This window comes from Chlamydotis macqueenii, chromosome 15 (assembly GCF_036417535.1).
Source record: "Chlamydotis macqueenii isolate bChlMac1 chromosome 15, bChlMac1.mat, whole genome shotgun sequence".
Taxonomy (NCBI): domain Eukaryota; kingdom Metazoa; phylum Chordata; class Aves; order Otidiformes; family Otididae; genus Chlamydotis; species Chlamydotis macqueenii.
In genome coordinates, this window is record NC_141570.1 from 8,578,061 (window position 1) to 8,598,391 (window position 20,331).

A 20,331-nucleotide genomic window follows, 5' to 3' on the forward strand; every position below is an offset into this window, starting at 1 on the left:
TCAAGGCGCGCGGCGCCGCCGCCAGCTGACTGCTCACCCCCGGAAGTGATGCGGGGAGGGGACGGCAGTCTCGCAGGGAGCCGCGGAGGTGAGTGAATTGGACCGTGTCTCTTCCCGTCCACGCCGGGCTGCGGGCGGGGGGCACGGCGGCGGGAGCCGCGCGGGGCCCGGCCTGGCCGGGCCGGCAGCCTCGGTGGCAGCGGCCGCCGCTCTGCCCCTCAGCCCCACCAGGGCCGGTTGGGCTCTGGGGGCCCCGCGCCGCCGCTGCCCCCTCACGGCGGGGCCCCCTCGGGGCTGGCAGCCGCCGAGAAGGGCCCGGCGGTGCCGGCGTGCCCGGCCGGGAGCCGGAGCCTCCCCGGTGCCGCGGCGCGGGGCGGTCCCGTCCGGGGCGCCTCTCCGGTGTCGCCTGGGTCTGGCTCCGCGCAGGCCGGTGCGGCGGCTCGGCGGACGCGTAGCGCTGGGTGCCGCCGAGCCCAGCCTGCCCGCCGCCGTGTGCCCGAGGAGTGCTGGCGGCTCACTTCGGGGTTTGTTGTTTGGGTTTTTTTTGTAGTTGTTGTTGTTGTGGTTTTTTTTTTTTTCCTTGTTTTATTGGTTTTGGTGCCTGCCATCTGCAGGGTCCCAAAACGTTTCCGGAGAGCCCAGCGCTCTGCGGGCAGCGCCGCAGCCGCTCCGGCGCCGGGGCGATCAGCTGCTTTGTTCACATACTCCTCATGCCCGGCCTTCACGCGTGTCACGCTGGAAGGTGTACAGTCCTGGTGTTTTCAGGGAAAAAAACCCGCAGATAGAACGTAGAGCAATTTACTTCCAAGACAGTTGTTGTAATCTAAACATACCACCTTTGCCAGCTACCTTTCTTCTTATTTTAGCTTTCGCTCCCTCTCCCCGGTGCGTTCACCCTTCCTGTGAGAGCTGCAGTCTGTGCTCTCCACTCTTGGGGGCTGTGGTCCTGCTCGTAAGTCACTTGTAACAAATTGTAACCAGCATAATCAGTGTTTCAAGCGAGTACTGGTTGAAAGAATATGGCTTTCCTATTAGCGCTGTGGTTGCTGGAAAGAATCATTGATTATCTTTTAAATAGTTAACACTGCTGATATGCTGTCCTTCAAAATGTTTCATTGATAACTGAACAGTCTGATGCCAAGTATCGGAATACGGCATTGATCTACAGCTGGTAACTTTTTTTTTAAATGATCGTGTCTGACACATAATTTAAAGGGGTAATAGGTTAAGTGCTCTGAAAAAAGGGGTATAGCCACGCAAACAAAACCCGTGAACTGCCTTACCTTTCTGAAAATTACAGACTGGCCTCGCTGGCAGTTGCAGTTTTGTTGCACGCTCTGTCGTTTTGGGGAGAACAGTTGAGCAAAAGACATATTTTCTAAATGCTTTCTTATGATCTGTTTAAGAGCCTCTTTGTTAACCAGTTAATATATAACTGTGGTATTAGTGTTTTATTTGGGTAGCAATGGGCAGAAAGAATGAGTACTGGTGTTTCTCGAGCACATGTGAACACTGCTGCGTGTTTCCCTGGTAAAAGATAATCCTCAGAAAAGGAAACAGACTCCTTTGGTGACGGCTGCATATGAAAGCAGAGAGATCTGACTTTTAATGTTCTTATCAGTTCTGTAGCTTTTCTTTAAAATCTTACACCTTCCCCACACAGGTGTGTGTTACTGCTCTGTGGAAAACTTCATAGCCCTTTATGTGAAAGGCAGCACACAGTCTAAAGCAAAGATTTTCTGCACATCAGCAGAAAAAGGAGAGCTTGTGATCTGTGCTGAATTAGTTCAGATTCACAAAGTACAACTGTCTTTACAAACTTACTGCAAATATCAACTCTGGTAGTGATTTCTAAAATTCTGATTGTTTCCTAATGGCAAGTTATATGCAGGCATGAATTATTATAATCCTTAAGAAATTTTATCAAACTATTAATAGGGAAGCTTACAGCTTTAATGCTACATGGCTGCTCAATGTGATGCTTTTGAAATTGCTGTCTTCTTGAGACAGCCTGTAATGTGATCTGTAATCTGCTTCTGTATCTTTGAGGCTGGATTAGGTGCCTTCTGTGCACAGTTTCTTGCTTTATTTTGGAGTTCAGCATTGTCATGTTCATAGCAAATTCTAACTGATTTGTGTCAGTAGTTCTTATAATTTGTTGATCTTGGAAATTCATTGATAATTACATCTTGCTTCCATTTAGTGTGGATTATGTTTAAAAAAAAAAAAAAAGATGATCAGATGAACTGAAGGGGTGGCTTTGAAACAAAACCAAGAGCAGCTCTTTTGGAAGAACTTCACTGAAATTAGTTAAAGAAGTGTATATTGAGTAAGAGGGACTGCCAGACTGTTTGACAGAGTCTGAGGCAAAGGAACTTGTTCTGACGAATTTGTGTGTGGATGAGGAAGAGGCTTGGTTCTGCTGCTTTCTTTAGTTTAGCTTAAGGAACAGGAAAAAATCCTGTATGCTGTATGTTTGTGTTTTGGGGCAGGGGAATACAGAGTAGATTGAAAGGGGGAGGAAGAATGGGAGATAGGCATGACTGTTCTAAACTTGCATTTCCTCGTGGCAGAGAACTATATAAAGGTGGTATGGATATCAAAAGATGCACAACTGCAAGTCAGCAGGAGTATGAGTCCCCCAGTGCTGCTCAGAACTGTCCCACGCTATAGCAGTCTGTTTTCTTTATTGGTGCTAGGGAAGTGCTGATAAATTTAATTTAGAACCTTGGAGCACTATAAAATCCATGGTGCTGGAATTTTGGCAGTTTGTAAGAACTTACAAAGTGCAGAAACAATGTTATTGTTCCATTAGGCACATGGGTCTGTAGTAGTGAATATAACAGGAAAGCTCTGCTCTGAGTAAGAAGACACTGTAAAAATAAAGGCATGAGATGTTAGAAAAACAGCCCTTTCTTTCATCCTCACTCTTAAAAATCAAGAAGGAGCTGAAGACTGGTAGCCAGAATTCTTGGAGACTGAAAGAACAATCTGTAAGCACTTGAGGGAGTTGGTAGTCACAAGAAGATAAGAGGGACCCCCCTTAACAGCCTTCATCAGAATTCCTCGACTGGGCTCCTTCTCTCTGGCTGCATCTCCCTTGGGGTCTGCATCTTATCTCGCCGGCTTCCTTTCCTTTATTTGCCTCTGACTAATAGGCTTTTTCTTCTTCTGGTTACTGGAAGTCTAATAATTTCTTTTGTCTCTTCCCTCTTCCTCCTTTTAAAAATACTAGATTAAATGGCTGGTTTTTTTGCAGATTATCTGCATTGGTGACATAGATTAATTGTATCCTTGACTCTGTTGTTCAGTATTAATGACAGAGTAACTTGACTTGAAGCAATGGTAGTTTAATGGTGAATGTTCAAGGCAAATGTTGCCTCCTCGTAAAGAGCCACCTGCAGTTTACCCCCTGTAAAGATATGACATGAGTAAACTGTCCCTGCTAGTTTTCTTAGGGTCTTCTGTACAGTAGGTTGTCTGAAGTGTGTCTTTTGAAACACTCAGCTGTCTCTCCTATTTTTTTTTTCCCCACCTCCCCCTCCCCTCCTTTCTTTTGATTCCAGTTTGAGTCAGGTAATTACAGATCTGGGTTGAAGCCTTTCCAGGGAGTGATCAGAAAAGCCAAGCCTTGCAGATGTGCTCCCATCGTCCACTTGTACCTCGCCTTCACCCTTTTGTGAAAAGACTTTGTGGAACTGCTTGACTATCGGTAACTGGCTGTGAGTGAGCAAGCCTGAGAGCCCCAGGGCAATGGTGGTTGGCCAGCTGAGGGGGAGCTCTGCTTTCCCTTGCACAAATGCCAATATTCTTTATGGTGACGTGAGGAGATTCCCCCTGTCACATGTGGCTTTGGTGTTTGGTGATGTTTTTACATTCTGATCTCACTGTTAACCAAAACAGAGCAAACAGGGGAAGAGAAAGTGAGTTAAAGCTTCTTGCCTAAAACACAGTCTGAGAACTAATCTATTTAGACTCGTTATGTCTTCATTTTATCCATGTCTCATGAGGGGCAGCTCTCCAATCCAATGGTCTGCATCTTGAAGGAAGCAGAAAATCTGGATTTTTGGTGAAAGTTATTTAATTACAGTGTTTTGCTACTAGAAGAGTGACGGTTAGGGGACTACTCAGTTGTAAGTATTAAAGAACTCTTTCACAGAAGTAGGAATACTGTGGAGAAACCAACAAAAGCATAGGTGGTGAGACAGGATTCCAGTAAACAGAATGAGCTAGTATAATCTTCTGGTGTCTCAAAGAATAGTTATAAATGCTGTTCTGTCTGTGACATCTGTTTTGTGAAAGACAGAACTTACTTAGCAAAGTGTGAGAATGCTCTTACTGACCTCCTGTCACAGTTTGTGGTTCCCAAAAAGTCAGACTGACAAAGACAGTATGACAGTTGTAGTTATTTGTTGTCTCACTTTTCCTGTTCAGTGAGCATAAGTGTCTTTTTTTAAACCAAAGGGACTACGTGCTCCTGAAAAATACCAGTGTCTTATTTTTGCATCCATGTAGTAGCAGAAAGTGACAATTTTTAGTTCTTATTCTGAAATTTTTTTGTAATACAACTCTTCCTCCTGCAACTTTGAAACATCTAGTGCAACCTGTCTTATCCTTTTGTTCTAAAATTGAAAGGGAGGGAGAAAAATAATCTTAATGCCTATGATTATGGGAGGCGTGTGTAGCTTAGTAATAGACTCACAAACTTGGTTTTGGTCATGTGCTGACTGTTGAGTATTTTCATTACAAATGAGTCTGTACAGAAAGCCTTGACTCTGGATCAGCACGTAAATGGATGGTCTGGAAATGCCAAAGGTCTGATGTATACCAGCTTCAGGCATGGTTACCTGTGCTTGGAGTTAGTGATTATGTCTTGTGAGGCATAGGATAGATACCTGTGCACCTTGCGTCTCTTGTGAGACACAGGACAACAAGGGAAATCAAGGATATGTGAAAACTCACTAACAACGTGTGTGTTGGTTGAAACTGCCACAGATCTCTCAAGCAGAGCTGAGAGTCTTCACTATAACTGGTGACCTAAGTTCAAGTACTCAAAGGAGCTTCTTTGCGACTGTTGATACAGTTAACATCTAAATACTGCAGCATCCTTGGTACGGTGTGAAGTGTTAGTGTCATTCGCTGTCATAGGGAAGTCAGAACTCAAATAAGTAGAGAGGACTAAGGCCTCTGCAGGTGGCTTTGTGTATTTTCTGCTTTAAAAACTGCAGTCAGTTTTAGAAGTCCAAGCATATCCTCTTTAAAGCACTTTCCAATGTCAGTCCTTTCCGTTAGAACAATTCTTTGTACATAACTTAAATATGAGTCCAGTATTTATGTGGTCAGCTGCTAATGAAGTTCCTACACAACTGCGTGAAATGAGGGATTCTCTTGGCTGGCAGCCTGTAAAGTGTGTTACACTTACTGAGATGGCTAGCAGGCCTTCTGTAAACACCTTATGAGCATCTGCTGCCAGAAGTGATCTTATGAGGTGGTCTGGCTCTTGTCTTTAGACTTGTCCCTTCCCTGCCCCATTAGTGGCTGTATGGGTCACGGTTCTCACAGCTGCTTTGAAATGTGCTGGAGATGGGACACTTAACCAGAGCCGCTGTGAGGACTTTCTTCTTTTATGTCATTAGTGTCATTTTCCTCATTGTTGACAGCAGTAAAAAATAAAAAGTTATTCACTTATTACAGTTAGTTTAAAGCATATCTTGTTATTACAGGAATCACTTGATACCTACCTGAATTATATTCAGCTGAACATAACGTATGAATGTGCCTCGGCCGCTTCAGGGTGACGTTTGTTCGCTAAACTCACTGCAAAAGAAAATCTGTGCATGCTTAGCTTGGTTTAAAAGTAAATGTTGTTTTTCCATTGCGGAGCGGATTGTAGGCCAAGGTGGTTTTTCAAAGTTACTCTGGTTTGGCCGCAGGATAGCTGCAGTTTTCCATAGATTAATTTATGGAATTGACTGAGACAGAGTAAGGTAAATATTTGTAGCAGAGCTACTTTCAGGTGCTTGCAGTGGGATGCGTCTGTGTCAAATATCTGAGGGTCATGGTTTCTGTTGCTCTCATAAACGGCAGCTTTGCTGTAGAGATGTGAACCGTGTGCAGAGCGGCTCTTCCCCTGGCATGTGCTGCTTTAATTATTCATAGCACATCCTGAGGTGCTGAAGGTCTGTCATGCTGTGCAAAAGCTACAGCCTACCCTGGAAAAATACTGAAGGATTATTCTTTTACAACACTTTGCACGTTAAAGGGGAAAAACTGACAAACCTTCATTAGATGATTATTTGCTTTTTTTTGTAAGTACTGGACTGTGGGTTGTATGGCCTTTGACAAGGATCTCGGCGGAGAGGGGTAAGACTGATAGTTTTTAAATGGGTGGAGGTGAATTGCTCAGTGACTGAATCTTTGTTTTGTGGAGATGGTAGATTCGAACTCATCCAGAGTTTGCATTACATGCAATGAAATAAACGAGTTTGTTCATATCTGAGTAGGTACGAAGCAGGGAATCAGATGGAATCTGTTTCGGGTTCTGGTTTCACCTTTACAGAAAACTGATGGCCTGATCTTGAACAGCCACGTTGTTTGGCTGTCTTGATTTCCCCTCTGCCCGCTGTCTTGCTCATAGCCTAAGCAGACTTCTCAAAACAAGTACTGCTGCTGTGTGAATAATAAGTTCATTAATTTATTTACATTGCAGAAGCACCTGAAGGCACTTTTCTAAGATTATATGCTGTTTAGCTAACTGGACTTGGGTTTGCTCTCTAACAATACAATAATCCTAACAAATGATTCCACCCACCTAATAAAGTAGGACATAATAGGAAAGGATTTAAAACTTTTTAATGGGTCCGAATGGAAAAACAATGAGAAGTAATAGCTAAGTAAGGTATTGTGTGGTTAGAGAGTGTAAAAGAAAGGGAACAATTGGAGGATGATGCATGTCTGTCTGCTGAAAAAGCTGCTTAGGGAATGTGTCTTCCATGAGAAAAAGGAGTAAGGTGCCTTTACTTTCTCTTTCACTATCTTTTTTTTTTTTTTTTTTTTTTTTTTTCCCAAGACTATTTGTTGCAGTTCGAACATGAAATGTGATGTCACACCTGATGTCTCAGTAGGGTGCTCTTCAAGAATGTAGAAAGCAGATTGCTTCTGGCCGGAGTCTTGAATGGAAAAGTCTCCCTTGACATCCCTGCCCTGGACTTGAAGCGATAGCACACCACCTTGGGATACATTCGTTTGTTAAGAGTTTTTTGCCTGCTTCCCAGTGGGGCTGCTTCTAGGAGGAGGTTTGGTGATAACTCTGGTTCTTGGCACTGGGAGCATTATGGACTGTAGAGATGGTGAGGCAGTTTCTGAATCTGTGGTTACTTGGATTTTTTTTCAGATATTTTTATACATGCCCCTTTCTCCCTTCCAAACAAGTTAAGCCTTTCCAGTATGGTCTTTCATAAACAAGTCCACGTGTTTGAGACAAAATACTCAGGCTTCTGACATACACGTTGTCGGGCTAGTAACCTCCTGGTTTTCCCCACTGACTGCCATTTAACCTTCTGCCAAGTGGCAGCCAAAACTCTGCAGGGTCCCTTTTCATGCACCTGTATAACTGTCTTCTATCCTGATATAGGTATGTTCAGCAGAGACAAACTCCACCTGGTGTGATTAGATTTCTAAATCTCTGGTTTGTTTCCAAAGCTCAAAGTGTGGTTAATCAGAAATAGTTTGTTGTCCTGATGTGGAACAGATACGATGAAGTTCCCATCTGTATGACCCCAAAATCACAACCTGGCTCTGGCCCATTGAAAGATGGTTGAACTGCAGGAAGACTGACAAACCAATAATTCATTTTTAACTAATTGCAGCAAGACTTTCCTGCTTTTAGACTTCCTCTTAAGCAACTTTGCATAAATGTATTTCTGTAGCAGAGATGCGGAGCAGACTGGTGCAAGCACAGCGCTTGGTTAGGAATGTGGTGAGGTGTCTTCTGTGCTAATGAAAGCCCATAAATGAGCCCATTGTGCCAGAGTTAGAGTGCTTGTGCTGAGAAAGTTTAATTTGCAGGTTATGACTTGAAATAAGCAGTTTCCATAATGTGATGGCTTTGCTGGCCGAAGCTTCACTTATGCTTTAACACTTATGCACCAAGTGCTCTGGTGCAAAACTCTTAATGCATGGTAAAATCTACATGCAGAGTTCATCCTTTCCATTTCTGTCTGCTGAAGAGGGAAACGATATTGCTAATTCTTCACTGATTCCCCGCAGAAAAGGAAAGGAGGTTGCCTTTTGTGAGAACTCCCATCAGCTCTTACCCCTGGAAAAGCTGCTGAGGACAAGTGGCAGAGGGCGATAGCGGCTTTGGCACTGCAGTGTTTCTGCAGTGTGATCCTCCATGCACCAGTGCTCAGGAGAGCCAGAGTCACAGGGGGGAGTCAGACACAGGTGCGGAAAGAGGCAGGTGAGCAAAACAAAGGTCTCCACAATCCTGAGGGTGCACACCATTTATTTACTGATTTTCCCAGTGGACTGCTGAGTGGGGTTGCTAACGAGTGATGCAGGCTGTTTCCTGAGTTACTGTGGCGTGATGCTGCTCGCATGTCAGCAAGGGCAGATGCTTGGTGATCGTAGTGTCCGGCTGTACCTTTTCAGCCTGATCCAAGGGCTGAATTTAAACCTGTGCCACGGAAGTGCTGATTCTGCTTTCCATCCCTGCCGCAGTTACCTTGCATGAGTTAGGATGAAGTCAGCCACAACGCATTGCTGTGCTGTGATAGCCTTTAAATACAAACTCGAAGAGCTTGGTTTTTTTAATTACTAGCTCATATTAACTTTTTATTCCACATGCCATAATTCTGTTGTCACAGAAGTTTAGACTTGCTACCACATTTAAAATTGAAAAAGTGAAACGGGCAGTTTGGTACAATAGAAGTAGTAAGAATGGGGGAAGAATTGTAGCTGGCGGTTGTAACAGATGTTAAAATTTCTGGCCCTGGCTCGAGATAGTGTGTGTGTGTGTGTGTGTGCAGGTCAGATGGTGTGGAAACTACTTCAGACAACCTGAAAAGGTTTGGCTCTTGCTGGGTAGTGCTGAACTCGTCAGCTTCCGCTTCCTTTGAAGTAAGCATTTGCTTCCAGTATGTGCTGTAGTCAACTGGAAGCGTAGATTTGGTGGATCATAGATTTCTTCCAAAGAAATACAAATCTGTTTGAAAAGTAGTTAGATTGTTGTGTGAAGTTGCCATGACAATGTTTTGTGAAATGTGAATTGTAAGATGTTGCCTCTCCTCTATTTAAGCAGGCTCCTGGGGGAATGAGGCTGCACAGCGCCCTGTCTCTCCTGTCTTATTTCCTCCCTTGATGATTTATAAAAGGAATTGTTTAGTTGCAGGGGGCCACAATAAATTAACATGGAAGTGCCAGATGTTACATTTTCTTAAATTCTTGAAATTCGTGGGATACTACTGTCAAATAGAAAGAAATCCAAGCAAGTACTTCCCCTGTGAGAGGGGCAGGAGCTCCTCTGTTCCCGTGCGTGTTCAAGCTGGCTGCTGGCTGTGCACCCGCACGGGGCAGCCCTTTCAGCAGAGTGTATGCTGAAAGAACTGCGAGGCCGTTGTGGGGGCAAAACTGTTGCTGTTTGTGTGGAAGATGTGGTTTGGAAGCAGAGGATATAAATCCAGAGAAGTAGGCTTTTTGGAATATCCATCTCAAAAGTAAATGCCTAAGAATGGTTCAGCGGAGGTACGTTTTTGCTCTGTGTATTATGGGCAAAGGTACCACTCCGCAGTTCCTAGGGGTTTGGAAGTGTTTTGGATGCCTGTTTCCCTGGGCTTACACCTTTGAAAAAAAGCTTTGATCTGAACTAGGTTTTATTTGTTGGTCAAATTTGTCCTAATCTGCTTATGGGACTCAAGTTTGGGGAAAACTCAATTTACGTGGAGATTGGCATGTGCAATAAGAACTTGTTTCATGGTTGTCTTTCTACATCCATTCCCTACTTTGTGCTGAAAAAAGCACTGAACGGACTGATGTTCCCACTTGTTTCCTAAGAAGTAGCTCTCATGTAAAAAGTAACTGTGCAGAAAGACAGCTTTTGATCACCTGTCTGCTCCCTAGATGTACGAAGAACTCTAAACCCAAGATATTTTAGTGTTTCTGTTAGTATGGCAGAGCAGGGGAGCTTTGCCAGAGCTTTCTTGGTTTTGTTTTTGTTTTTTTTTTTTCTAGATCAGATACAAACAGAGGTCTTGACTAGGTGCTGCGGTTCTAGCTCTTGCTAGACAAACCACACAACCTTTGTTTGTTATCTTCTCTTCAGAGCTTCCTAGTTGTATAGCAGAGCTGGGAATTTAAGAGAAGTTAAGTTGAGCCAGCTCAACTGAACATGGGAAAACAAACATGGAAAAGAATGTGCTAGAGAATGAAAAAAGAGAATTACTTTCTAGACCCAATTATGCTTTGCTAGGTAGCAGCTGTCTGGCATTCACAGATTAAACAGCCGCTTAGCTGACATGCATTGACAATGATAGCATGTCCTCTGGTTTGCTTTGAGTGCATGAAATGAGGAATTAACTCTCCCGTGCTGAAAGCCATAAAAGTATCCGGAAGTGTGTGTTTACTCCTAACAAGCATTTGAACTTGTCTGTTGTGTTCAGTACCTGATCTGTGCTTTATATGGCAATGCAGAGTTAATGGTATTAATGCTACTTTATGAGTTAAAAAGTGAAGTAGTTTTATAGAATGACTCTTTCAACAAATGGATTTTGGCTGTGAAGGGTTTTATTAAATGCATGGTTGCTTTCTGAGTGATTTGGTGCATTTCATGGTTTTCATAGCCTCATCGATGAGAGTGATGGGACACTGGCACGGGTTGCTGGGAGAGGTGATGGATGCCCCATCCCTGGAAACATTCAAGATGAGGTTGGACGGGGCTCTGAGCAACCTGATCTGGTTGGAGATGTCCCTGCTCCTTGCAGGGGGTTGGACTGGATGGTCCCCTCCAACCCAAACAATTCTGTGATTCTTCTGTGGTATACATGTAAAGCTTATGATGTCTTTTGTGTTACAGCATTCCATGTGGAAGCCAGGGAACCTGAAGGAGGCTGTGAAGCTAATGGAATGATTCCCTGTGTAGTTGAAACTGTGTAAGTATTAGATGTTTGCTTACGAGATCACTTGCCCAGCATCAACTGTTAGAACAGCAATTGCTTCCGGTTCAGCAGTTGCAGTGATCCTCTCGTGCGTCCCCGGTGGAAAGCTGTGTGTATTTGTTCAGAGCTGAAAAAAGACGGGGCACCCGTGATGCTGTTCCCTGCTCTCAGCTGTTTTAGAAGTCATGTATCCCTGTCCACTAAAAGCTAGATAATGCAAAGTGAAATTCTGTAAAAGTTGTTACAGGTTGCGCTCAAGTGTTTGTGAAAAGTTGAGGTTGGGTTGAGGCTTAGTTAAGCTTTAGCAATGTTGTCTCTGCTTTAGCTACTGAACTGCTACTTGAGAAGCATTTAAGGGTTGGCTGAGCTGTGTCCCCTTTTGTTATGAGATTTCCTAAATTTCTTTGAGATGTTCTTGAATGTGTGGAGGATTTTTTCCTCTTCTTTCTTGATACTTTCTGCATTTTGAAACTCATCATAAGTACCTTCTGATGCAACATTTTGTTAAACGGCATAATGCTTGGCTGTGTTTTGTTATTCTCTGAACGTATCCAGTAATTTCTGTTACTACAATGATGTTGGTCATCAAAGAAAAATACAGGGTTACTTAAATATCTCCTTTGCGTCTTCTCTCCTCCTGCCAGCTTTTCCCCACTTCAGTGCTGCCATTTTCAATTGTGCCGTAGTGTGCTTGTATGACAGAGAATTATCACTGAGTCATTCTGTTATTTTGCTCCTTCCAAATCTTGGGTTACATGTGATCTAGTCACTTGGAAAAAAAAAAACAAACCCAACTAATTGCCTTACAGCACTTAAAAAAACCCAGTCCACTAAAAAAAAATCCCAAAACAAAAAGCCCTACCAAGCATTAGCAAGGTCTTTTCAATCTTCTCTAGATTTTCTATTTAATGTCTTGGCCAATACAGTCGTACACATCCTTTGCTCTCAGAGAGTGGCTTTCCTTTAATTGGCTGTATTCACCGGCACTCCTCTTCCTGTGTTTCCAGTTGCTTACTCTCTTCTAGAAAGGAGCGGAGAACATCATCACCGATCTCGGCTTTGCAGTTCCTGTTTTGTGGAAGATGGCCTCATGGGCATCTTGGTGATTCATATTTACTGTAGGTTATTGCTCAATACTTGTCTGAGTAATGAAACTTCTTTGGGAGTACCGCATCCTGTAGCGCTGAGTACATTCCAACCTTAGCCCTGAATTTTTATCATCTTTAGTAAAACGGCAAAATTAGTGGTCAGTGCTGTGTTCTGTCTCACTGCTACGTTGTACGAGCCTGTTACAGTAATTTTGTTCTTGGGAACCCGTCCTTTTGGGAATTGGTGCTTCACCACCAATCTACCCAACCTTTGGGTACATGAGGACTTTATACTTTTATTTCCCGGTCCAGCTGGGAGAAATATCTCTGCATGTCCTTGTGCTCGCTTAGCTGTAATTGGCGTGACCTACATGTGACATTTGCTTTGCTCTGGAGTTAAATGAGCAGCTGTGTTCGCTTTCCTGAGAGTGCTTCTTGATACTCCTTGGACGCTGAATTCAGTGCAGCTCCTGATGCTGCAACTGGATCCTCTCTCCAGCTTTCCTTAACAAAAGGGCCGGGTTCTCCCACTTGTTTCTGTCTCCTTCCGAGGCTCCTGTTCCTTTCATGCCTTGAAACCCGAGTCATGTCGGAAGCGGAGGTGACTGGTAAGTGAATTGGATCCAGCTCGGTGAAGGCCTTTTATAAAAGGGTAACTGATGGAGCGCCAGAAGACATTTCTCTTACAAAACCAGATACACACGCAAACTGCCAGCGGATGCAGTCTGACTTTTTTTTTTTTCAGGCCAGTTTTTCTTCAAAGTATCTGGCACGTGGCATCAAGTCTCATGTAGTACAGTGAGGAACTGCAGCAACCGTACTTCAGTGTCTTCTGGTGTTTGTTCCTAACGAGCAGGATTGTGCTCTGAAAACCTCCTCGGCAGGGAGGAGGAAGGAAGAGCTCCGTTACTGCAGGGAAGAGTGCTAGCAGAGCCTGGGCAGTGGCTTTTGAGGAGCAGCAGTCAGTTCCTTGTAAGGCAAGTAGGCTGGAGTACAGAAAACGTGTTTGGTAGAGGGGAATGCTGCGAGGGACGTGCTTCACTTGCGCTGTGGTTAATGTTGCTGCTAACTTTTAACTATGGTTGATGTTACTGTGCTCTCCAGCGGCTTTCGGAAACAACTTTTGGGACACTTCCTCACATGGAGGTGTTTAATAATGCTGGCTGACCTTCCCTCTGTGTTGTAATGCTGTTTCATGACAGCAAATAGCAATAAACCCTGTCTGTTTCATCATACCAGTGATGTCACTTTGTAGACTTGAATATTAGATTATCATCATTAACACGAGCCGTTGCTTAGGCAGCAGACAGCATTAATCACTTCCATTAGGAAAATTTATGGACAGAGTTTGTAAGTTACTCTTGCAAACTGTCTATTTTTAAAAAACCTTTAAATTGAGATTCCTAAAGTGAACTGGATTAATCTCTCTCTATTATGCTGCGTGTGATTTGACTGCTACCAGCTCCTTTAGAGGGAAGTACCATTGACTAATAGGCAGCTATTCTTTAACCTGCCCATAGGGAAAAGCTGTTCCAAATCCCCAACAGCTAATAATTGCTGTTATGTGTTTGAGCAGAAAGTTTTATAAACTAGCTAAACTCTGCTTTGAACTCTAAGACTATTTTTTACTCTGGATTTTTTTATTCTGTTCCTTTGCTTGCATGTTTCTCTGTAAAGGAAAACTTAGCCAAAGTGGTGCTAGCTGCCCTTGAGAAACTGAAGGAAGATCAAGAATTAATGTAGATTGAACATTTGAATTCTGATAAATTTAAAGGAGGGGGAGGGAGGAAGGCTGATGCCTGGGAGTTCATCACTAAGCAGTAATTTACACTGCCTGATAATATCCTATTTGTTTTGGTGTAATGAAAAAATTACTGGTGTAGACTGGAGAAGACTGCATTGCTCAGACATGGCAGCACAGGGAACAGTGCCAGGCTGGACTCTGCAATTCACAGAGAGCTGTGAAGTACTAGGGACCAGTGAAATTGTTTTTTGGGTTGTTTATGTGGAAAGGCATATTTTAATGAATCCTTTAAAATATAAATGAAAAAGAAATTATTCTTGAATACATTAAATTGAACTTTACTTGCCTACAAAATGATGCTACAAAGTTCATCTTTAAAGGAGTTTGATGAGAGGACGTACCAGATGTTTGTTCCTTCTGCTGCTTAAAAATAGATTTTTGTTAGTTTTGTTTGTGGGTTATGGGCTTAAGAAAAGGGACTGGGGAGGGGAAGGGAAGCCGGGTAGTTGAAACCAGCATCTTGGCTGTTGTATTGTACTGGCAAAAATATTTATTTGCCTATGAAACTGCATATGTGCTGCTTTTCCAAAACAGGTAGAATGGCTGAGAGAAGATTTATGTTTGTAATCCTAATATCTGGAGAATTCATCTGCTGTTCCAAGTTGCTATACAACTTAAAACAGGGATTCGGTCTCAAAAGAACTTCACCCAAGAAAGAATACAGAAAATCTGATATGGCATCTATTTTATTTCTTCATTTATATTTTTTATATCTTTTTTTTTTTTTTTCTTGTTCTAATTTTGTAATCTGGAAGCAGTAAGCAAAGCCAAGGCAAACCAAATTTTTATGTCTGAGGCTTTTGCCTAACTGACAGCGGAGGTGAAATGCAAATAAGTGGGTAAAGGAGAACTATGATAAGGAATTGCTTTCTTGGAGTTGATGTTTCTGAGAAATAGACTGTCCATGGCGTGGCTGCGTGCTGATAGGCTAGTGTCAGAGTGTTAGTGTGATCTTAATAGGGAGAATTTAAGCAACTTTTTCTGTGGGTAAAATACATTTTCCAAATATGCAAGGCTTTAACATTGTGATTTATGAAAACAGAGTATGATGAAATAATTTTTGCATTTTAATTTTGATTTTTTAAAAAACTGAACTGGAATTACTACTTCTTATCTGCATGTGTGTCTGAAAAAGTTCCGTTAAAAAGCCCCCCTCCCACTGTCTGTCTCATTACCTGAAGGGAGGAGCCCACTTGAAACAATGAATGATTCCTAAACACCGTCTTGCCTGAAAAGTGAGTGTTGCCTACTTTCTGCAAACGTGCTCTGTGTATGTTTTAAGAACAAAAATCAAGATTCCAAACTCTGTTTAAAAAAACCAAACCCGCAACTCCTGCCCCGCCCTACAAACCCCTCTGCCCTGATCCCCCAAAACCTCCTTTACCCTTTTCTGAAGACACAGTCTAAATCTCATGCTTAAGTCTCTGCCAGGCTGTCCCATCAGTGTGTGTCCCCTCCCTCCCCACTGCGTTCAGTGTTTTACATTCTATATATAAAATGTGGGTATACTTTAAAAAAAATCATTTCCTCTAAAATATTTCTGGGTTAGAGTAGTCTGTCTTGATGAAGCCTGTACATGAATCAACCTCTTTGTAACCTATGTTACAGTAAGAATTTTAGGAATTTCCTTTATTAGGACCCGTTAGTGTACTGCAGCCGCTGAGTGAGCTGCATTGATTTCTAGGTAAAACAGTCTGAAATTGCCTGAAATTTATGGCATATGCCAACGTTCTGCACACTACTCCTTTTCAGTATGCAAAACTTAAATATCCTGAAGTCAATCTCTTAACGGCGAATGTTATCCCACGATTAATACTTAGAGTAATCTTTGTGGAGAAACAGCAATTTGACTCTGAAACTGTTTTTCAGGTTAGTTGGCTGCTGCTAATGGCATGGTGAGATGTGGTGAAGAGCAGCTGCGAGGGTGTCCGAAGGCGAGGGGACCGCTCTAGAAGCTAGGCTTGCAACATCATGGGTCAGTGTGTCACGAAGTGCAAGAATCCTTCTTCTACCCTTGGCAGCAAAAATGGGGAAAGGGAATCCGGCAGCAAGTCACACAGTAAGAGAAGTGCAGTCCACAAAGATGACCATGGTTCAGCCTGTGGGAAGTCTTCAGGAGATATCCTTGTGAATGGGACAAAGAAAACGGACGCTGCTGTAGAGTCTAGTCAGCCTCCGACGTTTTCTGGAGATACAAAGAAAGACTCTGTTTCCAGTGCGGAAGAATCTTCGGTCCAAAGGATCGGGGAGTTATTTAGGAGGTATAAGGATGAACGGGAAGATGCTATACTGGAAGAAGGAATGGAACGATTCTGCAATGACCTCTGTGTTGATCCCACTGAATTTAAAGTGCTAGTTTTGGCTTGGAAATTCCAGGCTGCTACCATGTGCAAATTTACAAGGTTAGTTCTTGCAGAACTTGTAATTATTTTCATATATTAAAGTATATCGTGTCATCTGTATGTCGGAGAGACAGCCTCATTGGCTTCACTTACTTATTTCTTCTAACACTTACATTTTGATCAAATTCCTACCACTGCAGAAGGTAAGCTTTGTATTGTCCTCTTTTTTCTGTTCCACTCACAATGGATTTCAGAACCGAAAATGTGGTTTTGGAGGCTATGCTGCTAATGATGAACAATGTAGTGAGAATCAGTAGGTATTAATTTATTCTTGATTTAACAAAAGCAGTTGTACTGTATCCAGCGTTATCTTGGTGATGAGATTGGACACTGGAACTAATTTTTGCTTTCCAGTAATGTAAAATTCTGTAGTAATTGCTACCAACTCTGTTATCATTCTGAAAAAAAAAAATGACAGACTGCTTTCTAAGAATTGTTCCTGCTCAGCCGGTGTTATACTTAATGTCTTTTTCCACGAGTAATCCTGTTAAAGTGTAGAGAGGGAAGGAAATGCAAGGTTTTTGACACTGGTAGCTGTTTCGTGCTGGCTGACATGTGATTGGTATTTAAAGTGCTGTCTGCCTTTCTGGACAAGGGGGTCAGTCAGCAGGCTTGTAGCATGTGTGGTGCTACAGGAAACGCCAGAATGGCTAAAGCTTAGCAGGAAAACCCCCCAAAAACCACAAACAAAAAATCCCCAAAACTACAACAGCCCCCCCTACTTGATTTTCAATGTCCAGGTAAGAGCAAGTAAAGACTTCCTACACGGACTTGCTACAGAGAATGAATTTTTTATTTTTTAGTCCATCTAGATTGGTTTGAGTAACGCTACCTACTTTTACTCAGCTTATTACTGTCAAAATCACTTTGGTGTTCTGAGCCTTCAATCAAGCCTCTGCTGTGCGCTGAGCCCAGGTTTTCCAGCAGCTTCAGAGTCGTTGTGGTTCTGGGTGTGTGTCAAACGGATGAATTACTCTGGAATGCAGGTGTGGATTTACCAGAGGCTGATGGTGCAGGTGTTTGCTAACATGGTAAAGGAATTGCAAGCAGTGTCTGTGATTCTGTACAACCACTGTAAAAATTATTAACAGAATTTTTATTTTCTTGGAGAGAGGGCAGATCTAGTGGTGATGGCTAGATTTATTTGATGGCACGCTCCATACTACGGGTGCTGATCGACTTCTTCAGTCAGGGAAAGCAATGCAGTCTTCTGTTCTCCTGAGCGCTGCTCCAGCTTCTGTCTTCCCTCCAGCCCGTCCTGTGTCAGAGTCTGCTGGCTTTGGTTAATGTCGACTACTTGTAACACTTGCTCGTGAGTGTTGGAGAAGTCAGAGCTAACCATCTACTCGGGCAGATTATTAGTAGGCTAATTAGTGTGGGACTGGTGCTTTGAGCAGTGTTTATACATTGTATTGTAGGCTGTGTTGTGTGGTGCTGTGCTGTTCCACTCTCTTGGCAGGTGCCTTGCTGACCATCGCCGTTGGCACCCTTTTTATTTTGCAGGCTGGAAGAGCAACCAAAAACCACAGGAAAGCCAGCAGGGAACGACTCTGTCCCTTGAGAACAGCTTGCTCAGAGCATGGGTGTTTAGACATGGGCAATATTGAATCAAGCTGGTTTATATATGGTGCTTCAGTGTGTAAATGTGGTGTTTTAAAACATTTGGCATTTCTTCTGTGGTAAATTTTACTCAGTTTTTATTGTGAAAGGCACTGGATGTGGTGTTATCGAGCGGTCAGAAGGCCAGACAGCAAAATCTCTTTTGAATACTAACAGTGCCCCAGCAGATCTGAGTGGTGTCTGTGGCTTCCCAGGCCGTGTGGAACTTCTTGGAAACATCTCCGCTTCCAGTAGATCCCATTGCCAAGATTTTTGTGCTACCTGGGCTGAGAGCACACCTTGTCTTGTCCAGATAACCCTCTTCCAGTTTGGCCTAGCTGAACAGAGGCAGGAAGCATTCAGCGTGTCAGGTCGGCGGGAAGCGCTCGCGCTAATTTCTCTTCTCTTTCTTAATAGGAAGGAGTTTTTTGAAGGCTGTAAGGCAATAAATGCGGACAGCATTGATGGCATTTGTGCAAGGTTCCCCAGCCTCTTAAACGAAGCCAAGCAGGAAGATAAATTCAAGGATCTCTATCGTTTCACCTTCCAGTTCGGCCTGGATTCTGATGAAGGACAGAGGTCGCTACATCGGGAAATAGCCATTGCCCTTTGGAAATTAGTCTTCACCCAAAATAAGCCCCCAATTTTGGACCAGTGGTTACACTTCCTCATAAAGAACCCCTCAGGAATCAAGGGAATCTCCCGGGACACGTGGAACATGTTTCTAAATTTTACTCAGGTGATTGGACCGGACCTTAGCAACTACAGCGAGGACGAGGCCTGGCCGAGTCTCTTCGATACGTTTGTGGAGTGGGAAATGGAGCGAAGGAAAAAGGAAGAGGAAACCAAATGTGTTACGTCTTTGGACACAGAGGGCCTGTACACGGAGGAACAGACTTAGCAGTGTCGAAGCAGCAGTGACGAAAGCAACCTGTTGCCCTTTATGAAATGAAACTCTGGATGTTTCTGCAGATTACTGAGGCTCCAGATTTTTCTACTTTACACCTTTTTCTGCCTTGTCTTTGAAAGGGCTCTAAAATGCTGTATCATGTTTTAGGCACTTTCTTAATTTTGGTTATTCCTTTTACTCTTGCCCTGAAATATTTGACCCTGGCTACAAGTTAAGCATTTTGTGGGGGTTTTTTAAGACTTCAGATTAGTATAAGTAAGTCTGATATTTCTTGCACAATGTAGATCTTTTTAGTTAGGTTAAATTAACATTGCTAAATTATACAGTGCCAGATTAAGTTTTTCATACATCTGTCAGGGCAGGTCTGTACTGTGTGTAGTGCTGTTTACATTGTTGAAATTTTAGGCTGTAATAATTTTAAGGTTTTATACCAAGATGAACAGCAGTGTTACCTATAAATGCATTAATCCCCCGGTAATAAGGCTCTAAAAACCAACATAAGCAACAGCTTTTTGTAATATGGCTAATTCCCATTTTAAGCTAATTCTTAGTGAATGAGTCCAGATCATTCCTTTTTTTGAAGTTTCAAACTAAATGTTGGGATTGTTTTATAAAAATTACTGTACCTGTCAGTCAACTGAGTGGTAGATGATGATTTATATCTAAATCTCTTACACATCACATAATAGAAGAGCAGTGCTACCTCAGTTTTATTGAAAGTGGACTTCTTGATGGACTTCCATTTTTCTCTGGAAGTTGTATTTTTGTGGTTACATGACAATATTTTTACTTGACTAAAAGAACCAAAGCTTCTGCTTCTTAAGTTTGCTAAACTTTGACAGAAGCAACACACAGACCCTAAGTCTTCAAGGAAAACTGTGGTATAATTCTGCTTTAATTTGTTTGATTTATACCTAAAGTATTATCTTACTTGTCTGGCAAGCACAGTACTTCTATGTCAGGAACTATCTTTTGCATTAATATTGACGAACCAATTTTTTAAAACATATGTTTAATTGCTAAATTGCAGTTAATACTCCGCACTTTCTGGAGCAACAATATCGGCATCTGATGACAAAGTGAATTCTTAATGTGTTCTTAATGACACCGGTAAAGATGAGTCATTTTTAGACTGATTTGGTAATATTTGGATAGGAGTCAATTTATTATTTTACATGCCTGTATTGGGACTCTTTGCCTGTTGAAACTGTTGTGACTTAAAGGGAGTTTTATTAACACTGGTTGAAACTTTTTTGGTTATTGATGCTACCTTTTTTTAATTTTAGTACGTCAACTTTTTTACACCTTTTGGTAAAAGGGATGATTGCCAAGGCTTTCTACAGAGCTCAGTACTGGCTTCGTGAATTTGATACAC

The 20,331-nt window shown here is 42.6% G+C and overlaps 1 protein-coding gene across 2 annotated transcripts; it reads left to right on the forward strand.

Moving 5' to 3' along the window:
- The first annotated feature begins 4 nt into the window (after positions 1 to 4).
- Positions 5 to 20,208, forward strand: DCUN1D3 (defective in cullin neddylation 1 domain containing 3). 2 transcript variants are annotated; one of them, XM_086759701.1, is made up of 4 exons: positions 5 to 88; positions 11,072 to 11,147; positions 15,915 to 16,447; positions 18,464 to 20,208. In XM_086759701.1, exons 3-4 carry the CDS (start codon positions 16,017 to 16,019, stop codon positions 18,945 to 18,947), a joined length of 915 nt encoding a protein of 304 aa, XP_086615827.1. In that variant the 5' UTR covers positions 5 to 88; positions 11,072 to 11,147; positions 15,915 to 16,016; the 3' UTR covers positions 18,948 to 20,208. The 2 variants fall into 2 exon arrangements, with proteins under 2 accessions (XP_086615827.1, XP_086615828.1); XM_086759702.1 differs by lacking the exon at positions 5 to 88 and adding an exon at positions 643 to 742.
- The last annotated feature ends 123 nt before the right edge of the window (positions 20,209 to 20,331 follow it).